This window comes from Callorhinchus milii, unplaced genomic scaffold, assembly GCF_018977255.1.
Source record: "Callorhinchus milii isolate IMCB2004 unplaced genomic scaffold, IMCB_Cmil_1.0 Scaffold28, whole genome shotgun sequence".
Classification (NCBI taxonomy): Eukaryota; Metazoa; Chordata; class Chondrichthyes; order Chimaeriformes; family Callorhinchidae; genus Callorhinchus; species Callorhinchus milii.
This window is the reverse complement of record NW_024704769.1, coordinates 2,032,225-2,059,993: the sequence shown is the minus strand read 5'-3', so window position 1 is coordinate 2,059,993 and position 27,769 is coordinate 2,032,225. Positions and strand designations below refer to the sequence as shown.

The 27,769-nt window shown below is 52.9% G+C and overlaps 2 protein-coding genes across 2 annotated transcripts; one reads left to right on the top strand and one right to left on the bottom strand.

Moving 5' to 3' along the window:
- Nucleotides 1-223: 223 nt before the first annotated feature.
- LOC103190998 (cGMP-dependent protein kinase 1-like) lies at nt 224-11,980 on the top strand. The gene is made up of 18 exons (XM_042344477.1): nt 224-525; nt 1,039-1,205; nt 2,259-2,372; nt 2,888-2,993; nt 3,852-3,915; nt 4,360-4,437; nt 4,939-5,033; nt 5,551-5,616; nt 6,103-6,177; nt 6,369-6,465; nt 6,807-6,946; nt 7,391-7,480; nt 8,310-8,451; nt 8,851-9,014; nt 9,546-9,668; nt 10,643-10,705; nt 11,230-11,296; nt 11,690-11,980. The coding sequence occupies exons 1-18, from the start codon at nt 224-226 to the stop codon at nt 11,801-11,803; spliced, it is 2,067 nt and encodes a 688-aa protein (XP_042200411.1). The 3' UTR covers nt 11,804-11,980.
- A 971-nt stretch (nt 11,981-12,951) lies between these two features.
- bin3 (bridging integrator 3) lies at nt 12,952-27,001 on the bottom strand. The gene is made up of 9 exons (XM_042344578.1): nt 26,929-27,001; nt 21,095-21,143; nt 20,598-20,638; nt 20,148-20,209; nt 19,439-19,575; nt 18,804-18,844; nt 15,241-15,382; nt 14,502-14,636; nt 12,952-13,225 (listed from the first exon to the last, which is right to left on the bottom strand). The coding sequence occupies exons 1-9, from the start codon at nt 26,934-26,936 to the stop codon at nt 13,157-13,159; spliced, it is 684 nt and encodes a 227-aa protein (XP_042200512.1). The 5' UTR covers nt 26,937-27,001; the 3' UTR covers nt 12,952-13,156.
- Between the last annotated feature and the right edge of the window lie 768 nt (nt 27,002-27,769).

Sequence of the window (27,769 nt, the reverse complement as noted above, 5' to 3'; positions counted from 1 at the left end):
CAAGTGATGCAAAACTTTGTGATCTTCCTGACTCCACACAGCGAAGGGAAGGCATCTCACCCCCAAAAGATGCCTTATTGATCTGTGCTTACGGTCACTTCCCCCCCTCCCTCTCCCCCTGGCTCGCGGTCAGGCTCCGCTAACTCACGTGAAGGGTGCCATATAAATATAAAAATAAATCCAAGTTGCTGTTGTTCTTCTTCTTCTTCTTCCTGCCAGGAAGATGGGAACTCTCCGCCATCTCCAGTTGGCTCTGCGAGAGAAGATCGAGGAGTTGAGGCAGAGGGACGCTCTGATAGATGACCTGGAGCTGGAGTTGGACCAGAAGGACGACTTGATTCAGAAGCTACAGAGGGAGTTGGATAAGTACCGATCTGTCCTGCGACCATCAGCGCAGACAGAGGAGACCAACCAAGCCCAGGAGCACCAGCGAACCAAACGCCAGGCCATCTCCGCTGAGCCCACCGCCCTGGACATCCAGCAGATCAGCGACGTCAGCCTTCCCTGTTTCTCCAAAAGCCCCCAGTAAGTGGCTTCAAGCCTCCGATTCATTTACACCGTGTCCCGCGAAGCGCTTTGAGACGTCTGGAAGACGCGATGAGGCTCTGCATCGAACGCGAGGATTATTATTTATTGTTCGCCCATTTCCTCCTTGTGTTGCTGTGGAGTCCTGGAGCTCTCGCTTCGCAAGCGAGAGGACCCGGGTTCGATTCCCGGGCGAGTCAGGGCGAGACCTTAGGCACGTTTCGATGTGATAATAATAATAATAATAATAATCCTTGCATTGGATGACACATCTTATCAAGTCTTTGAGACGTCTCAAAGCGTTATATCGAATGCAAGGATAATTATGGTCTCTTTGCTCGTGCCCACGGTCACCTCCCCTCCCCTCTCCCCTCGGCTCAGTGTCGTTCGCCGCCGCGGTCAAGCCCTCTGGGGACGCTGTCCTGCGTGAGGGGGTGGGCGCTGTGCGGTGAGGTGACCGACGGGGCTCAGAGTTGCAGCTCCCCATCATCTCTCGAACTGTGCGTGAAACAGATCAAAGGAGCTGATCAAAGGGGCCATCATGGAGAACGACTTCATGAAGAATCTGGAGGTGTCCCAGATCCAGGAGGTGGTGGATTGCATGTACCCAGTGGAGTTCATCGAGGACAGTTACATCATTGAGGAGGGGGATGTGGGCTCCCTCGTCTACGTCATGGAAGGTAGGAGATTGGGGGATGGGGTGGTGGGGTGGGTTGGGGTGGAGAGGGAAAGGGGGGAGTTAGACACTTCATCGTCACTCTTTGATCGTGCCTTCGGCCAGACCACCCCCCCCCCCCACCCAGCCCTGCCCTCCACCCCTCCTGACGCCAACTCCTGCGCCCTGGGACTTCTTTCCTTTCCGAGTGTAACTTGTTGTTGTTGTTCCCCCCACCAATCCCCCCCACCCCCACAACACACTCCCCCGCCCCCTCCCGCTCGCCAGCCCACTGCACCATTCCCCTGAGGTCCAATAGGAACACGGGAACAGGAGGAGGCCATTCAGCTTGTTGTCCAGTCGTGACTCCTGTAGCTCAGTGGTGAGCGCTCTCGCCTTTCAAACGAGAGGAGCCGGGTTCGATTCCCGGGCGGGTCAGGGCGAAACCTTGGGCGGGTTTCCTGTAACTCTGCTCTCCGCACGCACACGGCCTCTGGGTCGCGTGAGCAACAGGAAAATCCCATGACTGAGGAAAGGCTGTCAGCAGCACCTGGGCCGTGACCTCGGAAACAACACTGACAACAGCTGCTGATGACGGCTCCAGGGAATGGACGGTTCTTCACGAGCCCCAACAAAAANCCATCGTAATAAACCCACTCCACTGCCCACTGCCCCTGGCTCCTCGGCTGGCTCCGGCCTCCCGCTCGGCCACTCGTCCCCTCCTCCGCTCCACCATCAGGCACTAAGCTTTGGAATTCTCTCCCCAATCCCTCCTCCGCCTCGTCCCTCCCCTCCTTCCCCTCTTTTAGATCATGTGGGAAGACTTTCTCTTCGACCACGCTTATGGTCACCTCCTCAACTTCCCCCGGGAGCGAGGGAGGAAGAGAGGGAAGGAGGGAGGAAGGGAGGGAGAAAGGGAGTGGATAGGTGGGTGGGAGAGTGTTGGGGGTGTTTGAGTGTGGAGCAGTAACCAATGGCTTCACCTTACATAGACATACACAGTGTGATGGAGACCGCAATGACATCTCTCTCTTTCTCTTCTCTCTCACGCTCTCTTTCTCTCTCTCTGTCTCCTCAGAGGGGAAGGTGGAGGTGACGAAGGGGGATGTGAAGCTGTGTACGATGGGGCCGGGGAAGGTGTTTGGCGAGCTCGCTATCCTCTACAACTGCACCCGCACAGCCACCATCAAAGGTCAGCGCTCCAAGACCACTGCCCTGCGTGAGGGGCGCTATATAAGTTGTTGTTGTTGTTGTTGTTGTTAGCGACAGCTCCAGTCTCAGCCCAAACAACATTATGCCCTGTGGCTCAGAGTAATAATACTAACCCTTGCAGTTGATACAACAAATGTCCTGCAGCTCAGTGGTTAGGCCACTCGCCTCGCAAGCGAGAGGATCCGGGTTTGATTCCCGAAACGTTGGGCAAGTTTCCTTACCCCACACGTCTCTGTTTAGAACTTCAGCCTCTCTGCCCCCACCCTTTGGAACTCCATTCCACATTCCCTTCACCCCGCTCCCTCCTTGCCTCCTTCAAGGTCCATTTCAAGACCCTCCTCTTCCACCGCCTCTGCTACCCCTCCTGATCCCCACCACCAGCTCGGGCCCAAATCCCGGATTGTCCAGCGCCTTGGGACGTCCTCCCGACACGTGAGGCTCCGTGTAAATGGAATGTGCTATTGTTGTTGTTGTTGTTGGTGGTGTGTTTTGCAGCTCTAAGTAACGCCAAGCTCTGGGCTATTGACCGACAGTGTTTCCAGGTCATCATGATGAGGACCGGGCTGATCAAACACACTGAGTACATGCAGTTCCTGAGGAGGTGAGTGTGTGAAGCACCGACTAAGACACAGACACAAGCCAATTCGATAACAACAACAACAACTTGCATTTACGCAGCTCCCGTCATGCAGGGGAGTGGTGGAACACAATGGGGGGGGGGGGGGGGGAGGTGACAATGAGGACTGTTGAAGAGGAAGGTCTTCAGAGGCGACTTGAAGTTGGGGAGGGAGGAGGCAAGACAGAGGGATTGAGGGAGAGGGTTCCAGAGTTTCAAGGAATAGTGTCTGATAGAGTAGCTGCCGATGGTGGAGTGGAGGGCATGAGGGACAAGAAATTACCCCAAACATACACCGTGGGCTTTGGCTCAAAGTGTGGTCATTCTGGAAACCCATCACCGTTGCTTGAGAGTCTCCAAACCCAACTGAGAATTTCAAGTCTCCCATCTACACATGGAAATCCCAGAGATAGATTGTTGGAATGGAATGCGCTCTCTCTCTCTCTCCCTCTCCCTGGAGGGACGCGCCCTGCTTACCTAATTCTGGAGAGTATTAGGCGCAGGTTGGGAAGAGCCAAGGCTTGTGGGGGAGCCCAGAAGGTGCATTGGGGTAACGGCTAGAGTCTAACCAGCTAAAGCCGCAACATAGCTTGGCCATTGATATCACAGCTTTCCTGCTGCTTGCCCAGCTAGGACCACCCTCCCCGTTAGGGTCGACGATATCACAGTTAATGGAGCAAACACGGATTGTGAGCGTGACATGACACTAGGCAGTCTCTGCGTTTTATATCAGTTCTCATTGGCCATCACGTCAGTCAGCCAGGGTCATAGTCATGGGTTATGTCTGTCTTTCTCTCCCAATTCCAATTTTTTTCTCTCCAATATCTCCATTTCTGTCTCCAGCGTCCCCTCGCTCCAAGATCTACAGGAGGACATCATCAGCAAACTGGCAGATGTGCTGGAGGAGGTAATGGATTCACACAAAGCATGTCCACACCCCTCTATCCAACCACTACCACCAACAACACATTAACTTCACACAGCGCCTTTTATGTTGGGGGTCAGGGATTTGGACCCGAGCTGGGGACTGGGATCAGGAGGGGTGGAGGGCAGGGAGGGTGTGGGTGTAGGATGGTGACTAATGGTGCGATCGAAGAGGAGGGTCTTGAGCCGGGCCGTGAAGGAGGCAAGTGAGTGGGGGGGTGGAGGGCGAGGCGGACGGACTTATGGGATGGGGTTCCAAAGGGTGGGGGCAGAGAGGCTGAAGGGCCTAACTGCCGATGGTGGGGGGCAGATCGGGCGGGGGACATGGAGCAGGCTGGAGCCCGCTGAGCAGAGGGAGCGGGCAGATCTTTTCGGAGTTAGCAAGTAACCGTGGTTGACCGCTGTGCACTTCCTATTGGTTTCCCAGACTCATTACGAAAACGATGAGTACATAATCAGGCAGGGAGCCCATGGGGACACCTTCTTCATCATCAGCAAGGGCAAGGTGAGTATCGAGCTCTTCTCCTGGAGTTGTGCGTGTGTCGGAATAACTAATGGGACAACAGCAATGACCCTCGCGTTTGACCCGGCGCCTTATCCCATCTTCGAGACGTCTCAAAGCGCTTCACGGGATACACGGCAAAGTGGACTGTAGGATGAAACGCGGCGGCCAAATGCGCACAGAGACGTCCCCCACAAACAGTCGTGGATTGAGTGACCAAATTATTATTATTTTGGAGGGATTATTACCCCCGGAAAGCGATCCACTAATCGACTAACACCCGGGTTCCTACTGACTGCTGGTAAACAGAGCCATGTGCGTGCGTGCGCGTGTGCGTGTGTTTGTGTGTGGGGGGGTTAAGGAAACTGGCCCAACCTTTCGCCCTGACTGACCCGCCCGGGAATCGAACCCGGGTCCTCTCGCTTGCGAGGCGAGGGCTCTAACCACCGAGCTCCCCGGTATGATGAGGCGCCACTATGTTGTGCGTTGGCTTTGTTCCCGCAGGTGACTGTGACACGGCAGGATCCTGGCAACGAGGAGCCCATCTTTCTCAGCGCTCTCTCCCGCGGAGACTGGTTTGGAGAGAAGGCCCTACAGGGGTGTGTGTGGCTGCCGCCGGGAACGTCAAACCCAACTATTCTTTCTGCCAGTGGAACTGTCCAGGAAAAAAGGCTGGGGGCAGAGGTTCCGGCCACTCAGCTCCCGAGTGACCCTCGTGCCCTCGTGTTCCACCATCGGGGGCCCCACTTTTAGCCACTGCGCCCCGAAACTCTGTAACATTCTCTGCCAATCCCTGCGCCTTGCCCCACTCCTTCTCCATCTTCAGGTCGCGCTAGAAGACCTTCCTCTTCGGCCGTCCCCCATGGTCACCTCCCCCTCTCTCTCGATTTGGGTGTGTCAGCCCGGCTCAGTGGTATCGCTCTCACCTCTGGGTCAGAGGGTTGTGGGTTCAAGCCCCGGGAGCAGTCGGAGATGCCTTCCTTGAGATGAGATGCTAAACTGAGGCTGTGTATAAGGGAAGGGAGTGCTCCACTCGATACCATTCTATCGCCAATGACTCCAATGATTGGAGTAACAAACCAATGACTCACTCGGACTTTCCTCTCCCTCTTCCAGAGAAGATGTGAGGACCACAAACGTTATCGCAGCTGAGGACGTAACCTGCCTGGTGATTGACAGAGAGTGAGTCTTTCTGACCGATGATCGGAGCAGTAACTTAACGGGAAGAATCTTTGCATCTGATACAGCCCCTCATCACGTCGTCGAGACGTCTCGAAGCGCTTTATACTATGATACTATAAACCGAATTGACTGGGTATTTTGTGGGCGAAACGCGGCAGCCAATTGCCCACAGTGACGTCCCCACAAACAGTCGTGGGTTGAAGTGACCGAATTATTATTATTATTATTTTTTGGAAGGGATTATTACCCCCGGAAAAACGATCGGCCAATCGACTAACAAGCGGGTTCCTACTGACTGCGGGTAAACAGAGGCGCGCGCGTGTGTGTGTGTGTGTGTGCGGAGTAAAGAAACTTACCTAAGGTTTTGTCCGACCGGCAATCCGACGAAGCCAGGACCTCTCGCTTGCGAGACGAGTGCTCTAACCGCTGAGCCGCAGGATCCACGATGGCTCTCTCAGGCCGTGCGTTGTCTTTCTTTCTTCGTAGGTCGTTCCGTCAGCTGATCGGAGGCCTGGGAGATGTGTCCAGTAAAGAGTTTGAGAGTGCCGAGCTACAGGCAAAGTGAGTTTCGCCGGAGTTTCCCCAGACACAACCTTTCATAGCAATGTTCAATCACGTTTCTCTTCCTTGGGGTCCCTAGTGTGGAGGCAGACGTCTTGAATTCATAAGGATTACTATTATTATTATTATTATTATTATTATTATTATCGCTATCTCTCGTTGCCCTCAGCATTAATCAACATTTTTCTCAGGTTTGAGGCGGAAGCTGAGTTCTTTGCTGGTCTCGATCAGAAGGATTTCAAGATCGTAGAAACTCTAGGCGTTGGGGGCTTTGGGCGTGTTGAGCTGGTAAGGGGCGCTGCCGTGCGCAATTGGCGGCCGCGTTTCGCCCACAAAAAATACGCAGTCCGTTCGCTACGCGGTGTATCCTGTGAAGCGCTTTGAGACGTCTCAATGAGGTGATAAGGCGATGGGTCAAATGCGAGGACCGCAGTTTATTTGTTGTTGTTGTTGGTTATTTGTAACGAAAGGCAAAATACTGGCGGCTGCTGGGAAACCTGAAATAAAGACCGAAGTGCCTGGCGACACTCAGCAGGTCAGGCAGCATCTATGGAGAGAAAGTGAGGGACCCTTTGTCAGATTGTGTTGTTGTTGTTGTGGTTGTGGTTGATGGTGTTGGCTAACCTCAGGTGCAGCTGAGAAGTGAGGAGAGCAGAACATTTGCGATGAAGATCTTGAGGAAACGTCACATTGTGGACACTCATCAACAGGAGCACATCCGCTCAGAGAAGATGATCATGCAGGAGGCACACAGCGCCTTTATAGTCAGGTACTGCCCCGACCCCCTACTATGCCCCACACCTCTGCCCCAGCCCCTTTCCCGCCCCACCGTATACTGCCACACCCCTACCCCTTTGCCCCACCATCTGCCCTGCCCTGTGCCCCAACCTGTGTGCCACAGTCCCGTCTGAAGACCTTCGTATTCGACTGCGCCCTTCGGTCACCCTCCTCCCTCCCTGCCCTGCTTGAGGGACACCGGGTAAGGGGCAAGTTGTTGTTGATTCACATCGTTTGCGAAACGCGGCAGCCAATTGCGCACGGCAGTGTCCCACAAACCGCTTTCACCTGAGCATGTTGTTGAGACGTCTCAAAGCACTCCACAGAATATACTGTCACGCGTAGTGACTCTGTATTTTGTGAGTACGTCAGAGAAAGGTCCAGCTTTGTATGTCGGATCAGTGTGTGGTGTGACTGAATGTTCCTCTGATTTCAGACTGTACAGGACATTTCAGGATAGTCAGTACTTGTACATGTTGATGGAGGCCTGCCTTGGGGGAGAACTGTGGACTGTGCTGAGAGACAGGTGGGTGATGGAAAGCGCCTTCATAGAATCATAGAATATTACAGCACAGAAGGAGGCCATTCGGCCCATTGGGCCTGTGCTGGGTCTTTGGAAGAGTTACCAACTCGTCCCACTCCCCCCGCTCTTACTCCAACTAGTCCCCACTCCCCCGCTCTTTCCCCATATCCTTGCAAATCTTTCCTTTTCAAGTACAAATCTAATTCCCTTTGTTACTGAATCTGCTCCCACCCCCCCTTTCAGGCCGTGGGTTCCAGACCATAACAACTCTCTGGTTGTTACGTGGCTTTCAAAAGGGAATTGGATCGGGACTTGAAAAGGAACAATGTGTAGGGCTATGGGGTAAGAGCGGGGGAGTGGGACTAGTTAGGGTAAGGGTGGGGGAGTGAGACTGGTTGGGGTAAGGGTGGGGGAGTGAGGCTAGTTGGGGTAAGGGTGGGGGAGTGAGACTAGTTGGGGTAAGGGTGGGGGAGTGAGACTAGTTGGGGTAAGGGTGGGGGAGTGAGACTAGTTGGGGTAAGAGTGGGGGAGTGGGACTAGTTGGGGTAAGGGTGGGGGAGTGAGACTAGTTGGGTAGCTTTTTCAAAGAGCCGGCACAGACACGATGGGCTGAATGGGCTCCTTCTGTGCTGGTAGATTCTATGATTGGTGAGCCTGAGGCTGGGATGGGATGGGGTGGGATGGGGTGGAATGGGATGGGGTGGAATGGGATGGGGTGGGGTGGGGTGGGATAGGGTGGAATGGGATGGGATGGGGTGGGATGGGGTGGGGTGGGGTGGGGTGGGATGGGATGGGGTGGGACGAGCTGACAGGCTGCATTGATGTGTTGCAGAGAATCCTTCGATGATGCCACCACCCGCTTCTACACGGCCTGTGTGGTCGAGGCCTTTGCCTATCTGCACCACAGAGAGATCATTTACCGGGATCTGAAGCCCGAGAACATCATCCTGGATCACAGGGGCTATGCCAAGCTGGTAACCGCAGCTCCGCCTGTCCTCCAGTTCAGTTCCTCCAGTTCAGGCCTTTGCAAAACAGGGGCCATTGATGTGGAGAGTGCTGTAGCTCAGCGGTTAGAGCACTCGCCTCGCAAGCGAGAAGACCCGGGTTCGATTCCCGGGCAGCGCAAAACCTTAGGCAAGTTTCCTTACTCCCAACAATCTCTCTCTGGGGTTTCCGGGTGTGGGGGGGGATGTGGGGAATTCTCAGTTGGGTTTGGTGACTCTTAAGCAACGGTGATGGGTTTCCGCGTGTGTCAGACACCCCACCCCCCCACCCCCCCACCACCACCGGCTGAATTGAAAAGAAACAAGAGAACCAGTGCAGACTGATAGTTTTCCAGAGATTCTGTGCTCATTTTTTTTCTTGCTCTTCAGGTGGATTTTGGTTTCGCCAAAAAGATTGGATTTGGGAAAAAAACATGGACCTTCTGTGGGACTCCGGAGTACGTGGCTCCCGAAATCATCCTGAACAAAGGTCACGATGTGTCTGCGGATTACTGGTCACTGGGAATCCTCATGTATGAACTGCTCATTGGCAGGTAAGGCCATTCCCCAACTGTAGAGTCCCAACCGCCTGTGCCTGACACTGCTTCGAAGCAAGGAGCCCAGCTCCCAGCCCCACACCCTACACGCCCCTCCCCTCGTCCCCTCGTCCCCAGCCCCTCGCCCGCAAACCCTCCCCTTCCACCCCTCGCAAACGAGAGGACCCGGGTTCAAATCCCAGGCGGGTCCGGGCGAAACTTTAGGCACGTTTCCTCGATGCACACACAAGCACGGCTCTGTTTAGAGGCGCAGAACGCTCTCCCGGGGGTAATTAATCCCTCTTAAAAGCAAAAGTGGTCACTCCAAAATCCACCACTGTTTGGGGGGACGCTGCTGTGCGCAATTGGCTGCCGGGCTTCGCCCACAAAATACACCGTCAATTAACTTTACAGTGTACCCTGTGAAGCGCTTTGTGACGTCTCGAAAACGTGATAAGGCACTGCAAAAGCAAGGATTATTATTATTATTATCATCATCATCATTATTATTATTATTATCCAAACCAATTTGTGACCTTACGCCCACAGTCCTCCTTTCTCAGGCTCGGATCCGATGAACACTTACAACATCATCCTGAGAGGGATCGACATGATCGAGTTCCCAAAGAGAATCAGTAAGAACGCTGGACACCTCATTAAAAGGCTTTGCAGGTGAGTGAGGTTCAAATGCACACCCCCCCCCCACCCCTGAACTGCCCTTTCCTGGGTCTGCCCCACCCATGCCCCAACCTCCTCCCACCCTCTTCCCCGCCCTGTACTGCCCCACCACTGCCCACCCAGTTTGCCACAGACCCGTTTCAAGACCATCCTCTTCCACCGCGCCTTCGGTCACCCTCCTACCACGTACCCTACCTGCCCCCCACCACCCGCACACGCAACCACCCCCCCACTCCGATCCCAGCCCCCCAGCTCGGGTCCAAATCCCTGACTTTCCATCGCCTTGGGACGTCCTCCCGACGTGTAAATGTCACGCGCTGTTGGGCTTTATTAAAATAATATCAACGATAATGATCCTTGAATTTGGTACAGTGCCTTATCGCGTCGTCGAGACGTCTCAAAGCGCTTCGCAGGATACACTGCAAAGTGGAGTGACTGTGAGTTTCGTGGTGAAACGCGGCAGCCAATAGCGTTAAAGGCAACAATTATTTCAACGAAGAGTTCTTAAAACAAGTCCCCAGCAGAGGTCAGTCACACTCAGCCGGAAAACCCATCACCGTTGCTCAAGAGTCTCCAAACCCAACTGAGATAGATTGTTGGAATGGAACCCGCTCTCTCCCTCTCTTTCTCCCTGGAGGGACGCCCCCCTGTTTACCTAATTCCGGAGAGAATTAGGCGCAGGTTGGCAAGAGCCGAGGCTTGAGGGGGAGCCCAGAGTGTGCGTTGGGGTAACTGCTGGAGTCTGACCATCTAAACCCACACACAGCTCCGGCTATTGATATCGCTGTCTGGCCGAGCTTTCCCGCTGCTTGTCCGGCTCGGACCCCCCTCCCCATTAGTTAGGGCTTTGACTGCGGGGTTAACAGGAGCTGAGGTGGAGGACTCCGGTGGTATGTTTCCTCTCGGAGTTCATGCCAGGAGTACCTGACAGTTGTAAGCGAATCTCTTCGTGTTGCCGCCTTCAACAGGGACAACCCTTCTGAGCGTCTGGGAAACCAGAAGAACGGCGTGAAGGACATTCAGAAACACAAGTGAGCGACACTCGTTGAAGACGTGGTCACATTCTGCCGGTTGCGGTGTGTAGAAAGAAAACAACAACGAATGATATTGACACAGCGCCTTTCACGTCGGGAGGACATCCCAAGGCGTTGGACAGTCAGGGATTTGGACTCGAGCTGGTGGTTGGGATCAGGGGGATTGGGGGGGTGAGGGGGAAAGAGGGTGGTGGAGGGGAGGGAGGGTATGTGGTAGGAGGGTGGTCGAAGAGGAGGGTCGTTGGCAAACTGAGTCAGTACAGGGTGAGATCGAGGGCGGGACAGTTGGCGCGGCAGAGCCAGGAAGGGGCACGACCATAGCAGTGAGGTGTCCAGCTTTCTTGCTGATTTTCTTTGGGAACTCGATCATGTCAATCCCTCTCAGGATGATGGTGTAAGTGTTCATCGGATCCGAGTCTGAGAGAGGAGGTCTGTGGGGGTAAGGTCACAAATTCAGGGTATGGTTGAGGAAGGGTCTGTGTGGTGGGTGGGTGTGACTGACTGACTGTCCTCTCCCACAGGTGGTTTGAAGGATTTAACTTTGAAGGGCTGAAGAACACAACTCTGACTCCCCCAATCATCCCCGCGGTAAGTATCCAGTGTGCACTATCCTGTAGCTCAGTGGTCAGAGCACTCGCCTCGCGAGCCAGAGGACCAGGGTTCGATTCCCGGGTGGGCAAAACTTTAGGCAAGTTTCCTTACTCCACGCACACGCCTCTGTTTACCAGCAATAAGTGAGGAACCCGGTTGTTAGTCAATTGGTAGATTGCTTTCCGGGGGTAATAAATCCTTCAAATTTGTTCTCAATCCACGACCGTTTGTGGGGACTCTGCTGTGCGCAATTGGTTGCCGCTTTCGCCCACAAAATACGCAGTCACTACACTTTGCGGTGTATGCCGTGAAGCACTTTGAGACGCCTCGATGACGTGATAAGGCGCTGCATCAAACGCAAGGATTCTAATCCATCTTCTCCCCTTGCAGGTCAGTGGGCCACTTGACACCAGTAACTTTGACAGTTTTCCCAAAGATGCCGAGACCTTTCCTGCTGATGAGGATTCGGGATGGGACTTTGCAAACTGCAGTGACAGCACATGACAGGAGAGGTCACTCGGCTCAGTAATGATTCACCGAAAGCCACAGAAGTCGACCACAGTGATAGCCATCTCAGGATTTAATGGCACAGAATTAGGAACAATTCTTAGGGTCAGCTGCGAAAGCTGTTCTCTGAGACACTTATATTTTTGAATTAAAAAAAAAAACCCGGTCTCTCAATCCGCGACTGTTTGTGGGACGCTGCTGTGCGCAATTGGCTGCTGTGTTTCAGTCACTCCACTTTACAGTGTAATGCAGTGAAGCGCTTTGAGACGTCTTGAGGACGTGATAAGGTGCTGTATCAAATGCAAGCATTATTATTATTACCAAAAGGTAGGGGCAGAAAGGCTGAAGGCCCGGCCACTGATGGCTGGAGGCCTGTTAGGCATAGGTCCTCCCAATCCTGTAACAGGGGTTCTCCAATAGACCAGAAGCCTCTGGGTGAGATGACCCTCCAATAGACTAGAAGCCTCTGGGTGGGAATGACCCTCCAATAGACTAGAAGCCTCTGGGTGGGAATGACCCTCCAATAGACCAGAGGCTTCTGGGTGGGATGACCCTCCAATCGACCAGAGGCCGTTGGGTGGGATGATCATCGAATAGACCAGAAGCCTGTGGGTGGGTTGCCCCTCCAATAGACCAAAACCCTATGGGTGGGATGACCCTCCAATAGACTAAAAGCCTCTACGATTCATCGGAGCATGGGCGGGCAACCTCCGCCAAGTGCCCACACCAGTAACGGGATGGGGAGGGAGGCTCCTGTAGTGCAAGCCGCCACCTTGTAGTACCAGCTTCCTGATCAATTTTACATGAAACGTTCTTACTCGAGTCACTTCTTCACTCAAAAGAGTGGTGAATGTATGGAACTCGCTACCCCAAAGGGCTGTTGACGCTCAGTCCTTGAACATATTCAAGACTGAGATAGATAGATTTCTTACTGCAAAAGGGATTAAGGGATAATGGGGATAAGGCAGGGTCAGGTTATTAGCTGGAGTTAGATTAGAAGATCAGCCATGATTGAATGGCGGGGCAGGCTCGAAGGGCCGAATGGCCTAGTCCTGCTCCTACATGTCAAGAGGAGCAGTAAGTAAGGTTTGGGGGGGATATTGACAGCACAAAGACTTAAGTGACAGTGACTAGTTAAGCCAGGGTCTTGTTATTCAGAGTTTAGTGTAAGTTTAGAGCTAGGTGGCTATTCTCTCCCCCACCCCCACCCCTAGCCCCTGCTTCCTGCCCCCACCATTCAACGCTAGTTTGATTTGATTTGACCCTTCAGTACTCAGTCATCTGCTACAATGGAGAGCGCTCGCAGGTCATTGAGTTTGGCCTCGTTTTCTTTCTCCCGATGTTCGTCAGTCACTTGCTGTTGATCGATCTGGCCGTCAGGTCCCCGAATATCTTGGACATTTCGGAATAGTACACCACCTGCACACAGCAAAGCACAGTCACAATACAACACCAGCCAGTCGCATCAAATCCTACCAGCAAATCTTCCCTCAACCTTACCCTTCCTCCCTCCTTCCCTCCCGCACACAAGGGCAAACACACAGACAGACGAGCGCGCAAACACACATGGAAACACACACGGATGAAGCACACACAGACATACACACACAGGCGCATACACGTGTCCATACACACAAAAAGCCATGTGCGATCATGCACAGAGCCACGCACACACACACATGCACGCGCACGGAGACACGGGCGCAAACACATAGGCGAAGCATACAAGCACACAGACTCGCGTAAACACTTGCACGCACATAGGCTGGTGCACACACACACACACACCCGCGCGCGCGAGCACACACACACACACGTACAGTTTGGCTGCGGCAAAATGTGGACCTTTTATATTAATATTAGAATTCCTGTTCTATTGGGTCCACAACTGATTTCCAGTCTGGGGAGAGAAGTTTGGGTCGGATGTAAAGGTTATTTGGTCGGCGTGTGGGATTCTCCTTAACTCTGTGGCGTTGCTTTCTGTAGCCAAAGGGCAGCCCTGACATTTGTAAAAAGTCAAACTTTCAGGAAGTTAAGATGGAGTCGGCTGAGGAACTAGATCTCAACTGCTGATGGGCCATGATTTAGTCTACCCACCGACTCCCTTTGCTCCTCCCCACCTCGCATTTGATACCGCGCCTTATCACATCGTTGAGACGCCCTCGAAGCGCTTCGCAGAAAACACGGTCAAGTATATCCTGTGACTGCAGCGACTGTGTATTTGGTGGTCAAAATGCAGCAGCCAATTCCGCACGGCAGTGTCCCCACAAACAGCCGTGGATTGAGTGACCCATTTCTTATTTGGGGAACTGTTACCCCCCGGAAACCGCTAATCGACTAACAACCGGGTTCCTTTTACTGCTGGTAAAAGAGGTATGTGTGTGTGTGTGGATTCGCCCTGACCCACCTGGGAATCGAACCCGGGTCCTCTCGCTTGCGAGGCGAGGGCTCTAACCCCTACACTGTGGGTCTCCACAATTTTTCCCTTGGAGTGAGATGCAATCAGGTATGTTATTTCCCTAGCGTTTCAGACCGTCCAGGTTGTGACAAACACTTAAATTCCGTCTCCATTTCCTAACCAAAAGATACAGGACTCCATTAGGACTACAGGATTAGGAGAGATGAATTGAATGACCAATTTTGGGGGGAGGGGGAAGGGGATTTTTGTTCCCCGGAGAATCTGACCTCTGCCTACCTGGGCACGGATCAAGGCTTCGAAGCTGGGCTGGAAGTAATCGATTCGACTCCTGTAAAACTTGGGCATTTCCTCGAGCAGCTGTCTGTTTTTACCTTCAAAATCCTCACGGACTGGTTTCAGCTCCTCTCTCGCCTGGAACGAAACGCCAGAGAACATGATCGCTCCTGCCGACAGCTGGATTGAAACCTCTGACTCAACGGGGCTGCAGGGAGGGAGGGCTCCAGGCAACACTAATAATATTAATACTCATATTCCTTGCATTCGACCCAGCGCCTTATCACGTCTTCGAGACGTCTCAAAGCGCTTCACAGGATACACTGTAAAGGGAATTGACTGTGTATTCTGTGGACGAAACATGGCAGCCAACTGCGCACAGCAGCGTCCCCCACAAACAGTCGTGGATTGAGTGACCAAGTTTTTTTTTAAAAAGGATCACTACCCCCGGAAAAGCGATCCGCTAATCGATTAACAACCGGGCTCCTACCCGGTGATAGGTAAACAGAGGCGTGTGTGTGAGTGTGGAGTAAGGAAACTTGCCTAAGATTTCGCCCTGCCTGGGAATCGAACCCGGGCGGGGAGGGTGGGGGTAGGAGAGTGACCGAAGGTACGGTCAAAGAGGAGGGTCTTGAAATGTGCCTTGAAGAAGGCGAGGGAGGAGGCGGGGTGGAGGGACTGTGGAGTAAGAGTTCTGCTGAGCGGAGGGCCGTGGTTAAAGAGACGCGGGTTTGCAAAATACCTGGTGAAGTTTGGCAAGGACAGGGCCAGACCGCTCCTTCTCCTCGTACTTCTCCACTTTAGACTGCAGCCTTTTGTAGTCCTGCAGGATCTGTTCCCGTCGCTTTACTGCCATGTTGAGGCTCGGGAAAACGTTGCTGAACCTTGAAAGGAATCGCAGCGCGAATTGAAGCAGCGGAGTTTGAGGAGCCTCGCTTACTCCCCACGCCGCTCGACCGGCTCCGGCCTCCTGCTCGTCCCTCGCGCCCTCCCTCCTCCGTTCCACCGTCAGCCGCTACGCCCCCCCGAAACTCTGTCACTCTCTCCCCTCAATCCCTCCGCCTCGTCCCCCTTCCTTCCCCAACTTCAGCTCGCGCCTGACGACCTTCCTCTTCAACCAGTGCCTACGGTCACCTCCCCGCCCCCCCCCCCACCCCCCCCCGGCTCGGCGTCGCGCTCTCCCCCACTTGTCAAGCGCTCTGAGGCGCTAAACTGCGTGAGGGGGGCGCAAGGTGTCGTCGCAAATCATGAAACTTGTGGCGATTGAGGTTACAGGTTATGTACAATTTGTTCCCTATTATTTATGCCAACATTTATAGTATTTATTTAATTGTCCACTCTCAGTCTATGTTCCCCCACATGCCCCCATTCAGGCATATTACTCCCCCCCCACCCACCCCACAACCCCCCCATCAGCAGATGTGCATTTTTAAGCTATAAATCACGTTCAAATGAAAGCAAGATATTTAAACAGCGTTCAGGAATGCATAGCATCCCGAAGAACGCCTGGAACACTACCCGCCCACCAGGAAGTGCAAATTAAAGCCAGTCACTCTAGTCAACTGGTTTAAATTGCCGGGCTAGAGCCACAGTAACAGCAGCTGAATAATAATAATAATAATAATATAATAATAATCCTTGCATTTGATACAGCGTCTTATCACGTCTTCGAGACGTCTCGAATCGCTTCACAGAATATACCGTAAAGTAGATTCACTGTGTATTTTTTTTTAGGTGAAACGTAGCAGCCAATTGCGCACAGCAGCGTCCCCACGAACAGTCGTGCATTGAAGTGACCAAATTATTATTATTTTTGGAGGGATTATTGCCCCCGGAAAGTGATCCGCCAATCGACTAACAACCGGGTTCCTACTGACTGCTGGTAAACAGAGGCGCGTGTGTGCGCGTGTGTGTGTGGAGTAAGGAAACTTGCCTAAGGTTTCATTCCAATTTATATTGAGAGAGAGGGAGAGAGAGAGAGAGAGAGAGCGAGAATGAAAAGGGAGATGCAGCTTCATTCACTGCCCTTCAGGTTTACGCAAAGTTAACGAAAGCACAAAGGAAAGACACTCTAACACAGGATCGTTCGAACTGTGCACTCCTCAGAAAGCTGAGCCTGACCCGTTCACGACTAAATCAACAGTTTTGTTATCAATAGGTACGTTTTCAGCCCTGTGTTAACTGGGATCGCGATTTCAATAATTCCCACACAAGGAATTTGATCTGCCCTCAAGAGATACTGGAATATGGAGCTAGACTGAGCATTTGGTCGCTGGACATAGTTTAAGAGATGGGTTTTAAGGCGGGTTTTGAAGGCAGACGGAGGGGGCAAGGCGTATGGCGGTCGAAAGAGTCGGGCTGGAACGGCTCAAGGCTCATCCGCCGATGGTGGGTCAGACCACCGGAGGAGACGAGGGAAAGATGGTGTTCGTTCAATCACCAGAAAATATTTGTCGGCAGATATCAGGGACGGACGTTTTCAACGTGTAACATCGTTACACGGTAAGGGAGGGCAGAAAGGAAAGGGTAATCTTCGAGACGTCTCAAAGCGCAGATGTAAAGCGAATTGACTGTATGCTTTATGGGCGAAGCACGGCACCCAATTGTGCACAGCAGCGTCCCCACAAACAGATTCAATTGACCATATTATTATTATTATTATGGAGGGATTATTACCCCCGAAAAAGCGATCCGTCAATCGACTAACAACCGGGTTCCTACTTTGCTAAGCAAACAAAAGGCGTGCGGTGTAAGGAGTAAGGTTTCGCCCTGTCCTGTCCCACCCGGGAATCGAACCCGGGTCCTCTCGCTTGCGAGGCGAGCGCTCTAAACACTACGCCACGGGGTCTCCACGAATGACGTGGAGCTGAGCGGCACCCACCCACCCACCCAACACGAGTCCATCACATAAGCCACGTCGAGAGCTGTTGTTTTCTACGCCCCCTCTAATTAATACATTGTGAGCTTCTATATTTAAAGTGCACGTTAGCACCCCATAAAGCAAGCAGTGGTGACGGAGGCACAGCAAGGAGAGGTAGGGTGGGGCACGGAAACATGGTAAACAAGAGACAAGACGGTGGGATGAGGTGAGATTAGACCAGACAGGAGAGTATTAACACAACCGTTTTACAGGATAAGAGATAGACCTGGAATAGCAGATGAAATGCAACGTGATTTATAGGTCCTCAAGACCACGTGGCATCAGTCCAAGGATAATATATAAAAAAAACATGAGCGCGGGAGTAGGGCAGACATATTTCACACCTTGTTAAATCCGAGCTAAAGGGCCACAAGATTGATTGAAAACGGTTGCAACTATATTTTTAACCTTTAGACGAGGTCGGGAGACACTACAGGGTTCTGCACTACAGTTCTGCACATTTTCAGCTCGCACATTTCAAACCTTTTCTTCTAATTCCCCCTCCGCTAAATCTGTCCTTAATAATAATAATAATCCTTGCATTTGATATAGCACCTTCTCACGTTGTGAGACGTCTCAAAGTGCTTCGCGGAATGCACTGTAAAAAAAGGGAAATGACTGTATATTTTGTGGGTGAAACGGGGCAACCAACTGCGCACAGCAGCGTCCCCACCAACAGTCGTGGATCGAGTGACCACATTTCTTTGGTGGGTTTATTACCCACGGAAAATGATTCCCCCATCAACAAACAACCAGGTTCCTACTTACAGCACGGTAAACAAAGACACGGGTGTGTGTGTGTATGGAGTAAGGAAACGTGCCTAAGGTTTTGCCCCGATCCGCCCGGGAATCGAACCCGGGTCCTCTCGCTTGCGAGGCGAGGGCTCTAACCAACACGCTACAGGATTCCTTTATTCTTTCTTCCTACCCGACAAGAAACCCTATGTAAGTGCAATTTGTCATTGCTGTTTCTGTTTACCAGATTATATTGCTAATCCGAGGGGGAGCGATAATCTTTCCCACTTTTTTTTTTAAAAACATCTGTCACCTCGCTCGCCAGCAACCAACTTGAGGAGCTAATATGGTTTAATGTGCCTCTCATTTTGTTGTTCACTTCAAACCAGATTGTTCAGTGTTTGCACAAGATTTCATATTTATTTTTGTGACCGGCCGGGTGTCTGACACACGCGGAAACCCGTCACCGTTGCTTAAGAGTCTCCAAACCCAACTGAGAATTCCCCACATCCCACCCCCACACCTGGAAACCCCAGAGAGAGATTGTCGGGATGGAATGCGCTCTCCCTCTCTCTCTCTTTCTCCGGAGGGATGCCTCCTGTTTGCCCAATTACTAGAATTCACGTAAAATCTCAAAATGCCACACTTACTTTTTTAAGGGTTCAATGACCGTTTTCTGAACCTGATTGACCTGTAGAGGAAACAAAGGATTTTGCATGAATTAATAAAAGTCCTCGCATTTGATGCAGCGCCTTATCACGCCGTTAGCACGTCTCAAAGCGCTTCGCAGGATATACTGTGAAGTGGAGAAACCGTGTATTTTGCGGGCGAAACGCGGCAGAAAAACAGCGCACAGCAGCGTTCCCCCACCACCCCCACACACAAACAGTCGTGGGATTGAGCGACCGATTTATTTTGTGGGATTATTACTCTTGGAAAGCGATCTAGCCAATCGACTAGCAACCGGGTTCCTACTGACTGCTGGTAAACAGAGGAGTGTGTGTGTGTGTATATGTGTTTGGAGTAAGGAAACTTGCCCAATGTTTCGCCCTGACCTGACCCGCCCGGGAATCGAACCCGGGTCCTCTCGCTTGCGAGGAACAGTTCAATTTTGTTCAATCTAGTGCTCCGAGACGCTATACTGCGTGAAAGGTGTTACACAAATGTAAGTGTTGGGATGTTGACCTCCAGACAGGTCTGGGTGTTGGACGGCGAGTCCAGATTTGAGCCTTGACCCAGAGTGAGCCAAGTTGACACTCTGTGCAGAGTGATGTACGTTAATTACCTTTTCTTGATTGAAGGAATCCATCCTGCGCATTGCTGTGTCTAGGGCAGTCACTGTCTCCATGAACATTGGGTCTTGCTCACACAAAGGGTTAGCGAGAAGGTCTGAAGAGATTTTTACGGCTGATTTCGACATTGCTATAAGAGAAGAGAAAATTCTCACTGACTGAGTCAAACACCTGATCTACATGCATGGCGTTCATGCTTTAATTTTGCACAATAATAATCCTTCCATTTGATATAGCACTTTATCACGTCATTGAGACCTCAAAGCGCTTCACAGAATATACTGTAAAGTGAACTGACTGTAAATTTTATAGGCGAGAGGACCCGGGTTCGATTCCCAGCTGAGGCGAAACCTTGGGCAAGTTTCCTTACTGCACACGCCTCTGTTTACCTGGGAGTGAGTAGGAACCCGGTTGTCAAGTCGATTGACGGATCGCTTTCCGGGGGTAATAATGCCTCTCTCGAAAAAATCGGTCACTCAAACCATGACTGTTTGTGGGACACTGCTACTATTTTATTAGTTAATTAATTAATTAATTAACACTCCTCCCCATCTGCTAATTGCTGAGCCCCTTCTGTTTCTGTGGTGAGATACCTTTCTCCAGGTTCTGGAAACGCCATCACTCCCCCCTACCCCATTGGAACAAATCTGTGGTCCCCATTCAGCCCACATCTCCCCCACCCCTCCTCCCTACGCCACGTACCTATGTCCGCTTCGCTGCTCTTCTTCATATCCTTGTGCAGTTTCTTGACTTCATCTTCAAGCCTTGACAAAAAAAAAAGATCACAGGTCGGTAAGTTTGCAGGACAGCAGGAGGCTAACTGACCCTATCGAGTCCTGCAGCTCAGTGGTTAGACCACTCGCCTCGCAAGCGAGAGGACCCAGGGTTCGATTCACAGGCAGGGTGAAATCCCTCCAAAAAAAAAAGCTGCCCCTCAATCCGCGACTGTTTGTGGGGGACGCTGCTGTGCACAATCAGCTGCCGCGTTTCGCCCACGCAGTCCACGGTCACTACACTTTACAACACACTCTGTGAAGCAGTTTGAGACGACTTTGTGATAAGGGCGCCATAGCAAATGCAAAGGTTATTATTATTATTTCTGAGCAGTGGAGCGGTGTTTGCGTGCGGTTACGCTGCGCTTCACATACTTACTGCTGGAGTTTGCCGTATTCCCGCTCAAAATCTCGCTCCACCTTTTAAAAAAAAGAGCCAGAGCGGAAAATCAAGCAGTAAAAAGGGACACGACGGGGGAGCGTTCACCTTTATCGTGGTGCGTTTTTACCTGTGAAGTTCCCCCAAGGTTTTGTGAGAGTGCGTTGTGTTGAATGATACGTTATGAAAAACAAGAAATTTACGATTTTGGACAACTGGAGAACCGCTTCCGGCTTGGGGGGGGGGGGGGGGGGGGGGGGGGGGGGGGGGAAGACTTCAGAGTGTGCGTTGGGGTAACTGCTCGATTCTAACCAGCGAAAACCACATCGCGTGCCATTGGTATCATCGTCTGGTGAGCTTTCCCATTGCTTGTCCAGCTCGGGCCACGCTACCTGTTAGGGCTTTGGCTCGCAGGGTTAAAACAATTTAATGAACGTAAAGCTCCCGCACAAGATTAACAATGAGCGATCAGCTAGCTTGAGCACGTTTGCACTTACAGTCTTTGATACGATCTGTTTCTTCGGCTGACCGATCTTGAAAGGAATCCTGAAAGGACACAATTATCATTAGGCAACTTTGCAAGTGCCACCTTTCACTCAAAACTGCCTGAGTTTATCATCGTAGTCCTTGCACTTGACATAGCGCCTTATCACGTCGTTGAGAGGTCTCAAAAGCGCTTCACTGTAAAGTGCGGCGACTGTATATTTTGTGGGCGAAACAGTCGTGGATTGAGTGACCAAATTATTTTATTGTAATTTTGAAGGGATTATTACATCCAGAAAATAATAATAATAATAATCCTTGCATTTGATATAGCGCTTTTCACGTCGGGAGGACGTCCCAAAGTGCTGCACAGAACACACTGTAAAGTGAATTGACTGTATATTTGTGGGCGAACGCGGCAGCCAATTGCGCACAGCAAGCGACTAACAACTGGGTTCCTACTTGCTGCTGGGTCAACAGAGGTGTGCGTGAGTGTGTGTGTGTGTGTGTGTGCGGAGGAGGGAAACTTGCCTAAGGTTTTTCCCCGCCTGGGAATCGAAACCGGGTGCTCTCGCTCGCAAGTCGATCGCTCTAACCACTACACGACAGGACTCCGGTTTGCATTGAACATTTGGTTAAATGTACAACGTGCTTCTTTACTGCCTGTGATCACTAGGTGTCTCCCCATACTGCGCTGGTCATAAATACCCGCGGAACATCTTTGATCTTGCAATGCTAGGTCTGAATGCCCCACAATATCAGGATTAGACAAAATTGCAAAATAAAAGTAAAGAAAATGGAAATAAAAGGTTTTAATTCCGATGACAGATGATCAGTCCGGGCTGAATTAAAACATCTTTAGGCACTTAAATTCCTGGTGCCTCAGTAGGGGACAGAGTGGGTGGAATTCACTGGGGTTGACTTTTATCTGTGAGCTCCACTGGCTTACAAGAAACATTCGGTGCTAATGGTCTAAACATCTCATCTCAATAACAATCCTCGCATTTCATGCAGCGCCTTATCACCTCGTTGAGACGACTCAAAGCGCTTCACAGGATGTACTATAAAGTGAATTGACTGTATATCTCGTGGGAGAAACGCGGCTGCCAGTTGGGCACGGCAGCGTCCCCGGGAGCAGCCGCGGATTGAGTGAGTTATTATTTTATTATTTTTTGGGAAGGAATTATCACCCCCGGAAAAACGATCTGCCAATCGAACTAACAACCAGGTTCCGGCCTTCTGCTGTGTGTGTGTGTGTGGAGTAAGGAAACTTGTCCAAGGTTTCGCCCTGAATCGGCCGGGAATCAAACCCAGGTCCTCTCGCTTGCGAGGCGAGAGCTCTAACCACTCACTAAACTACAGGAGTCCACAGTGGATTGACTGCACTGTGTCCCACTGTCAAGAATTTTACTTCGGAGGCTCCCGGTTTGATTATTGCTCAGTTAAGAGCTGACTCGGTACAGTTCATTAGCTGAGGAGCTACAGGATGGTGGAGTGATGCACAGCCTCGGTGAAATCTGCCGGGTTGGTGATAAACCTATATATATTTGCTGAGCAGAACACCAAATGCGATGTGCAGCCCCTCGAGCCCGATCCGCCATTCCGTAAGATCTGCGCCTCAAATCCAACCAGTGGAAGAAGCTGTTATTCAGCGCAGGAGAAGATGTGAACTGTGGAATTCTGGAAGAGCTGGTGGAGGGTCAAGCTTGGGAGAATTTTACAGCACAGAAGGAGGCCATTCGGCCCATCGGGCCTGTGCCGGCTCTTTGAAAGAGCTACCAACTAGTCCCCACTCCCCCGCTCTTACCCCAACTAGTCCCCACTCCCTCGCTCTTACCCCAACTAGTCCCCACTCCCTCGCTCTTACCCCAACTAGTCCCCACTCCCTCGCTCTTACCCCAACTAGTCCCCACTCCCCCGCTCTTACCCCAACTAGTCCCACTCCCCCGCTCTTACCCCAACTAGTCCCCACTCCCTCGCTCTTACCCCAACTAGTCCCCACTCCCTCGCTCTTACCCCAACTAGTCCCCACTCCCCCGCTCTTACCCCAACTAGTCCCACTCCTCCTGCTCTTACCCCACAGTCCTGCACATTGTTCCTTTTCCAGTCCCTATCTAATTCCCTTTTGATAGTTGTTATTAAATCTGCTCCCACCATCCTTTCAGGCTGGGCGTAACAATTCTCCGGGTTAAAAAAAAAATTCTCCTCGTCTCCCCCTCTGGTTCTTTTGCCAATTTTCTTAAATCTGTGTCCTCTGGTTCCCGTCCCACCCGCCCGCCCAGAGGAAACAGTTTTTCCTTATTTGCTCTTATCAAATCCCTCATAATTGTGAACGCCTCTATTGAATCTCCCCTCAAACTTCCCCGCTCTAAGGAGAACAATCCCAGCCTCTCTCGTCTGGTCTCTCCACACAACTGAAGTCCATCAACCCTGATATCATTCCGGTCAATCTCTGTTGCGCCCTCTCCAAGGTCTTGACATCCTTCCTAAAGTGTGGTGCCCACAACTGGACATAATACTCCAGCTGAGGCTGAACTAGCGTTCTGTGCAATGGATTTCTGGTGGGGCAACGCTGATTTACATTAGACTTTTAAGCTGGAACAATAAAGCAGAGCATTAAAGATTTCACCATGAAAAGCAGCACGCTCCGACGAAAGAGATACGCCGCGCACACTGAGGCCCACAGAGAAAACTTTTCAGCCGAGACTCAAAAGGGTCGATGAATCAATCCCATTCTCTCAACGGACGCTGAATTCACTCGAGCAGAAGAAAGGGTCTGCCCGGTCTGGAACCGGGCCACAAAAGGGAAACAGCCGACAATGGGAGCCGTTCTGAAAGGCAAGTTATTCCCAAGAAGAATGTTATCATTATCCCACAAGTTCGCCAGACAGATGGAGTCCAGTTCAAACGCCGAGAGTGGATGGTTTAAATGCTGACCCGAGCAGAGCGATTATACATTCGAGATCACGGGGAGTACAAGGACTACAGTTTATCTGAATTCCAAGGAATATGGAATAAAGTAGCCTTTCACTGCATTACAACCAGCAATTTGGACATTGTTATATCTGCATATGCGTCCCCGCTATGAGAATGAACGCAGCCTGCCAGCCATTCAGGCTTTTATCAAGGGCAATTGTACAAATGTACAGCAGCAAACCTGCTCTGTTAAAGGGAGCTCATGTTCAGATGCAAATCAGGTCACCGAGGCACAAATGCTGACTCGGTAAGAAAGTGGACGTCAAAAGAGTCTTAACTGCGCAGGAAACGGTCCAAATAACTCTCTCTCTGTGGCCTCGGCATTCAGAGTCTAATCGGCGAATTAATAAAGCCTCTATTTTTATTGTCCGTGCTCGCAAAATGATTATTAATAAAGGGCACAGAGACGCCGCGCTTGCAGCAAAGGCCGTGCGTCAGTTCCACGAGGTACATTGGTGTGCAACCTGCGTTAATTTGGATGCGGGGTCCTGTAGCTCAGTGGTTAGAGCCCTCGCCTCGCGAGCGAGAGGACCCGATTCCTGGTCAGGGCGAAAACTTGGGCAAGTTTCCTTACTCCGCACACACACACACGCGCACACACGCGCACACACGCGCGTGCACACACACACACACGCCTCTGCTTACCAACAGTTGTTAGTCGATCGGTGCATCGCTGTCCGAGGGATAACAACAAAAAATCGCTCAAATCGGTCGCTCGACCCACGGCTGTTTGCGGGGACGGACGCCGGGTTTCGCCCACAAAGCACACAGTCGCTGCACTTTTTACGGTGTACCCTGTGAAGCGCTCCGAGGCGTCTCGGCGACGCGATACGATGCTGCGTCAAACGCAAAGGCGGCCACGACGATTGATAATTTTGCTCGGACGGACCTGCCCGAATCCCGCGACTCGCGCCTGGCTGACAGGCTCTCCCCCGACAGGATCCCCGCGGGCGCTCGCCTGGCGCCCGCATCCCCGTCTGTCGGTCTCACCTCCTTCCGTGATTCGTTCAGCAACAACTCGGGCTCACGCAGCGCCCGTCACTGCAAGAATTCAAGATCCTCATCCTCACCTACAAGGCCATTCACGGCCTCGCTCCCTCCTCCCTCTCCGACCTACTATCCCCCCACGTACCCCCCGTACCCTCCGTCCCTCCGGCTCAGGTCTGCTCCACATCCCCCGCCCCAACCGCCCGACCATCGGTGGCCTTCAGCCTCTCAGCCCCGAGGCTGAACTCCATCCCCAGTGCCTTCGCCGCCTCCTCCCTTTCCTCCTTCAAGGCCGGTCTCAAGACCTCCCTCTTTGACTGTACCTTCAGCTCCGCTCTCGACTCTCTACCCCCTCCTCACTCCCTCCCTTCCCTCCCCTCACCCTGACCATCTCCCCCCCCCAATGCTCGGGTCCTGACCCAACTGTACAGCGCCTCGGGACGTCCTCCCGACGTGAAAGGCGCTCAATAAATGGAATCTTGTTGTTGTTGTTGTCACGCAGGGCAGGGTCACAGAGCGCCTGACAGCGGGCGGGGGACGGGGGACGGGTGGGGGGGGGGGGGGGCGGAGCCTGACCTACGAACACCCACCTTCGTCGGGTACAAAGGTGACGCGATGGCACGAGGATCGTTATTATTATATTATACTATTATTCACACAAGTGGTCGCAGTTGGGACCGTAGACTCTGTGTGAATTGCGCAAAGTATGAGTTATGTCAAACTCACAACAATAATAATAATAATAATAATAATAATAATCCTCGCGGGTTCCTACTTACTGCTGCGTGAGCAGAGGTGTGTGTGTGTCTGTGTGTCTGTCTGTGTGTGTGTGTGTCTGTCTGTCTGTGTGTCTGTCTGTCTGTCTGTCTGTCTGTCTGTGTGTATGTCTGTCTCTGTCTGTGTCTCTGTCTGTCTGTGTGTGTCTGTCTGTCTCTGTGTCTATCTGTCTGTCTATGTGTGTGTCTGTCTGTCTGTGTGTCTGTCTGTCTGTGTGTCTGTCTCTGTCTGTGTGTCTCTGTCTGTGTGGAGTGAGGAAAATCACTCGAACCCACCACTGTTTGTGGGGACGTCACTGCGCGAAACTGCCCACGAAGCGCACAGTCACTACACCCTGCGGCGCAGCCCGCGAAGCGCTCCGAGACGTCTCGAGGGCGTGTGACGGGGCTCCGGGTCAGACACCAGGACTACCGGCATCAGTATCATTAACGGTTATCGTTAATTATTATCATCAATTATTATTATTATTAATTATTATTATTTATGTAAAGACATTGGGGCTGAATTTCTGCTGCGTCGCAGCGAGTGTGAGTTCACACTCAGGGCCCTCCGGGCGCTCCTCTGGTGAGTGTGAGTTCACACTCAGGGCCCTCCGGGCGCTCCTCTGGTGAGTGTGAGTTCACACTCACCAGAGTGTGAGTTCACACTCAGAGCCCCACAGGCGCTGCTCCGGTGAGTGTGAGTTCACACTCAGGGCCCCACAGGCGCTGCTCTGGTGAGTGTGAGTTCACACTCAGGGCCCCACAGGCGCTGCTCCGGTGAGTGTGAGTTCACACTCGCGGGGTGGGGGGTGGGGGACCTCAGGCCTCTCCCCCCCTCAGGCCTCTCCCCCCCCTCAGGCCTCTCCCCCCCCCCTCAGGCCTCTCCCCCCCCCTCAGGCCTCTCCCCCCCCCTCAGGCCTCTCCCCCCCCTCAGGCCTCTCCCCCCCCCTCAGGCCTCTCCCCCCCCCCTCAGGCCTCCCCCCCTCAGGCCTCTCCCCCCCCCCTCAGGCCTCCCCCCCTCAGGCCTCTCCCCCCCCCTCAGGCCTCCCCCCCCCCCTCAGGCCTCTCCCCCGGACTCCAGGCCCTGAGGCCGCGGCCTCTCCCGCGGAACCCCGACCCCCACTCACCAACTCATCCCCTCCGCCTCTGGGCCTCTCCGCGGCGCCGGTCCGACTGCGGGGGGCGGGGCCACACCCACAGCGCCCCCAGTGGTCAGGTACTGCACCCACAGCGCCCCCAGTGGTCAGGTACTGCACCCACAGCGCCCCCAGTGGTCAGGTACTGCACCCACAGCGCCCCCAGTGGTCAGGTACTGCACCCACAGCGCCCCCTGTGGTCAGGTACTGCACCCACAGCGCCCCCAGTGGTCAGGTACTGCACCCACAGCGCCCCCAGTGGTCAGGTACTGCACCCACAGCGCCCCCTGCGGGGTGGGGGTGGGGGTGGGGGGGGTTTCGGGGCATTAGTGGCTGAAAGCGCGGCTGCCGACGGTGGAGGGAAGGGACGAGCGACGGTGGACGGTGGACGGGGCAGGAGGCCGGAGGCCGGAGGCGGCCGAGGGAAGGCGGCGGAGCGGGGGGGGGAGAGGGGGGGAGGGGGGGAGGGGGGGAGGGGGGGGGGGAGAGCCGGGCAGAGAGTCGGGGGGGGGGGGTCCCGGGGCGAGAAGGGCCGTGTTGACCGACAACCACTCGAGCGAAGCCATACGTCCGTCGATCGGCGACGGTCGGCGCGGATTTGTACGGGGATTTGCTCGGGACCGGTCGCACGGATTGACCGCCGGGGGATCGGCCACATCGGGGGAAACGCTCGTTGAGAAGGGGATGGCGTCCGATTTAAAGGTCATCGCCAAACCGAACCCGGGGGAAGGGTGGGGGGGGGGGGGGACTGCGGGAGATTTATTTTTTAATTTCATTTTAACGAAGGGTTTTTTTTGTTTACATTGCGGGGTTCGCGGTCGGCCGAAGCCGA

What these genes read in the sequence shown, in the direction of transcription:
- LOC103190998 (XM_042344477.1), top strand. Translation starts at nt 224, where the DNA reads ATGGGAACTCTCCGCCATCTCCAGTTGGCTCTGCGAGAGAAGATCGAG. An exon ending in CCGCACAGCCACCATCAAAG is followed by an intron (nt 2,373 to 2,887) that starts GTCAGCGCTCCA and finishes TGTGTTTTGCAG; the next exon opens with CTCTAAGTAACGCCAAGCTC. An exon ending in TCATCATCAGCAAGGGCAAG is followed by an intron (nt 4,438 to 4,938) that starts GTGAGTATCGAG and finishes TTGTTCCCGCAG; the next exon opens with GTGACTGTGACACGGCAGGA.
- bin3 (XM_042344578.1), bottom strand. An exon ending in GAGCAGCGAAGCGGACATAG is followed by an intron (nt 19,576 to 20,147) that starts GTACGTGGCGTA and finishes CTTCTCTTATAG; the next exon opens with CAATGTCGAAATCAGCCGTA. An exon ending in ATTCCTTCAATCAAGAAAAG is followed by an intron (nt 18,845 to 19,438) that starts GTAATTAACGTA and finishes TTTCCTCTACAG; the next exon opens with GTCAATCAGGTTCAGAAAAC.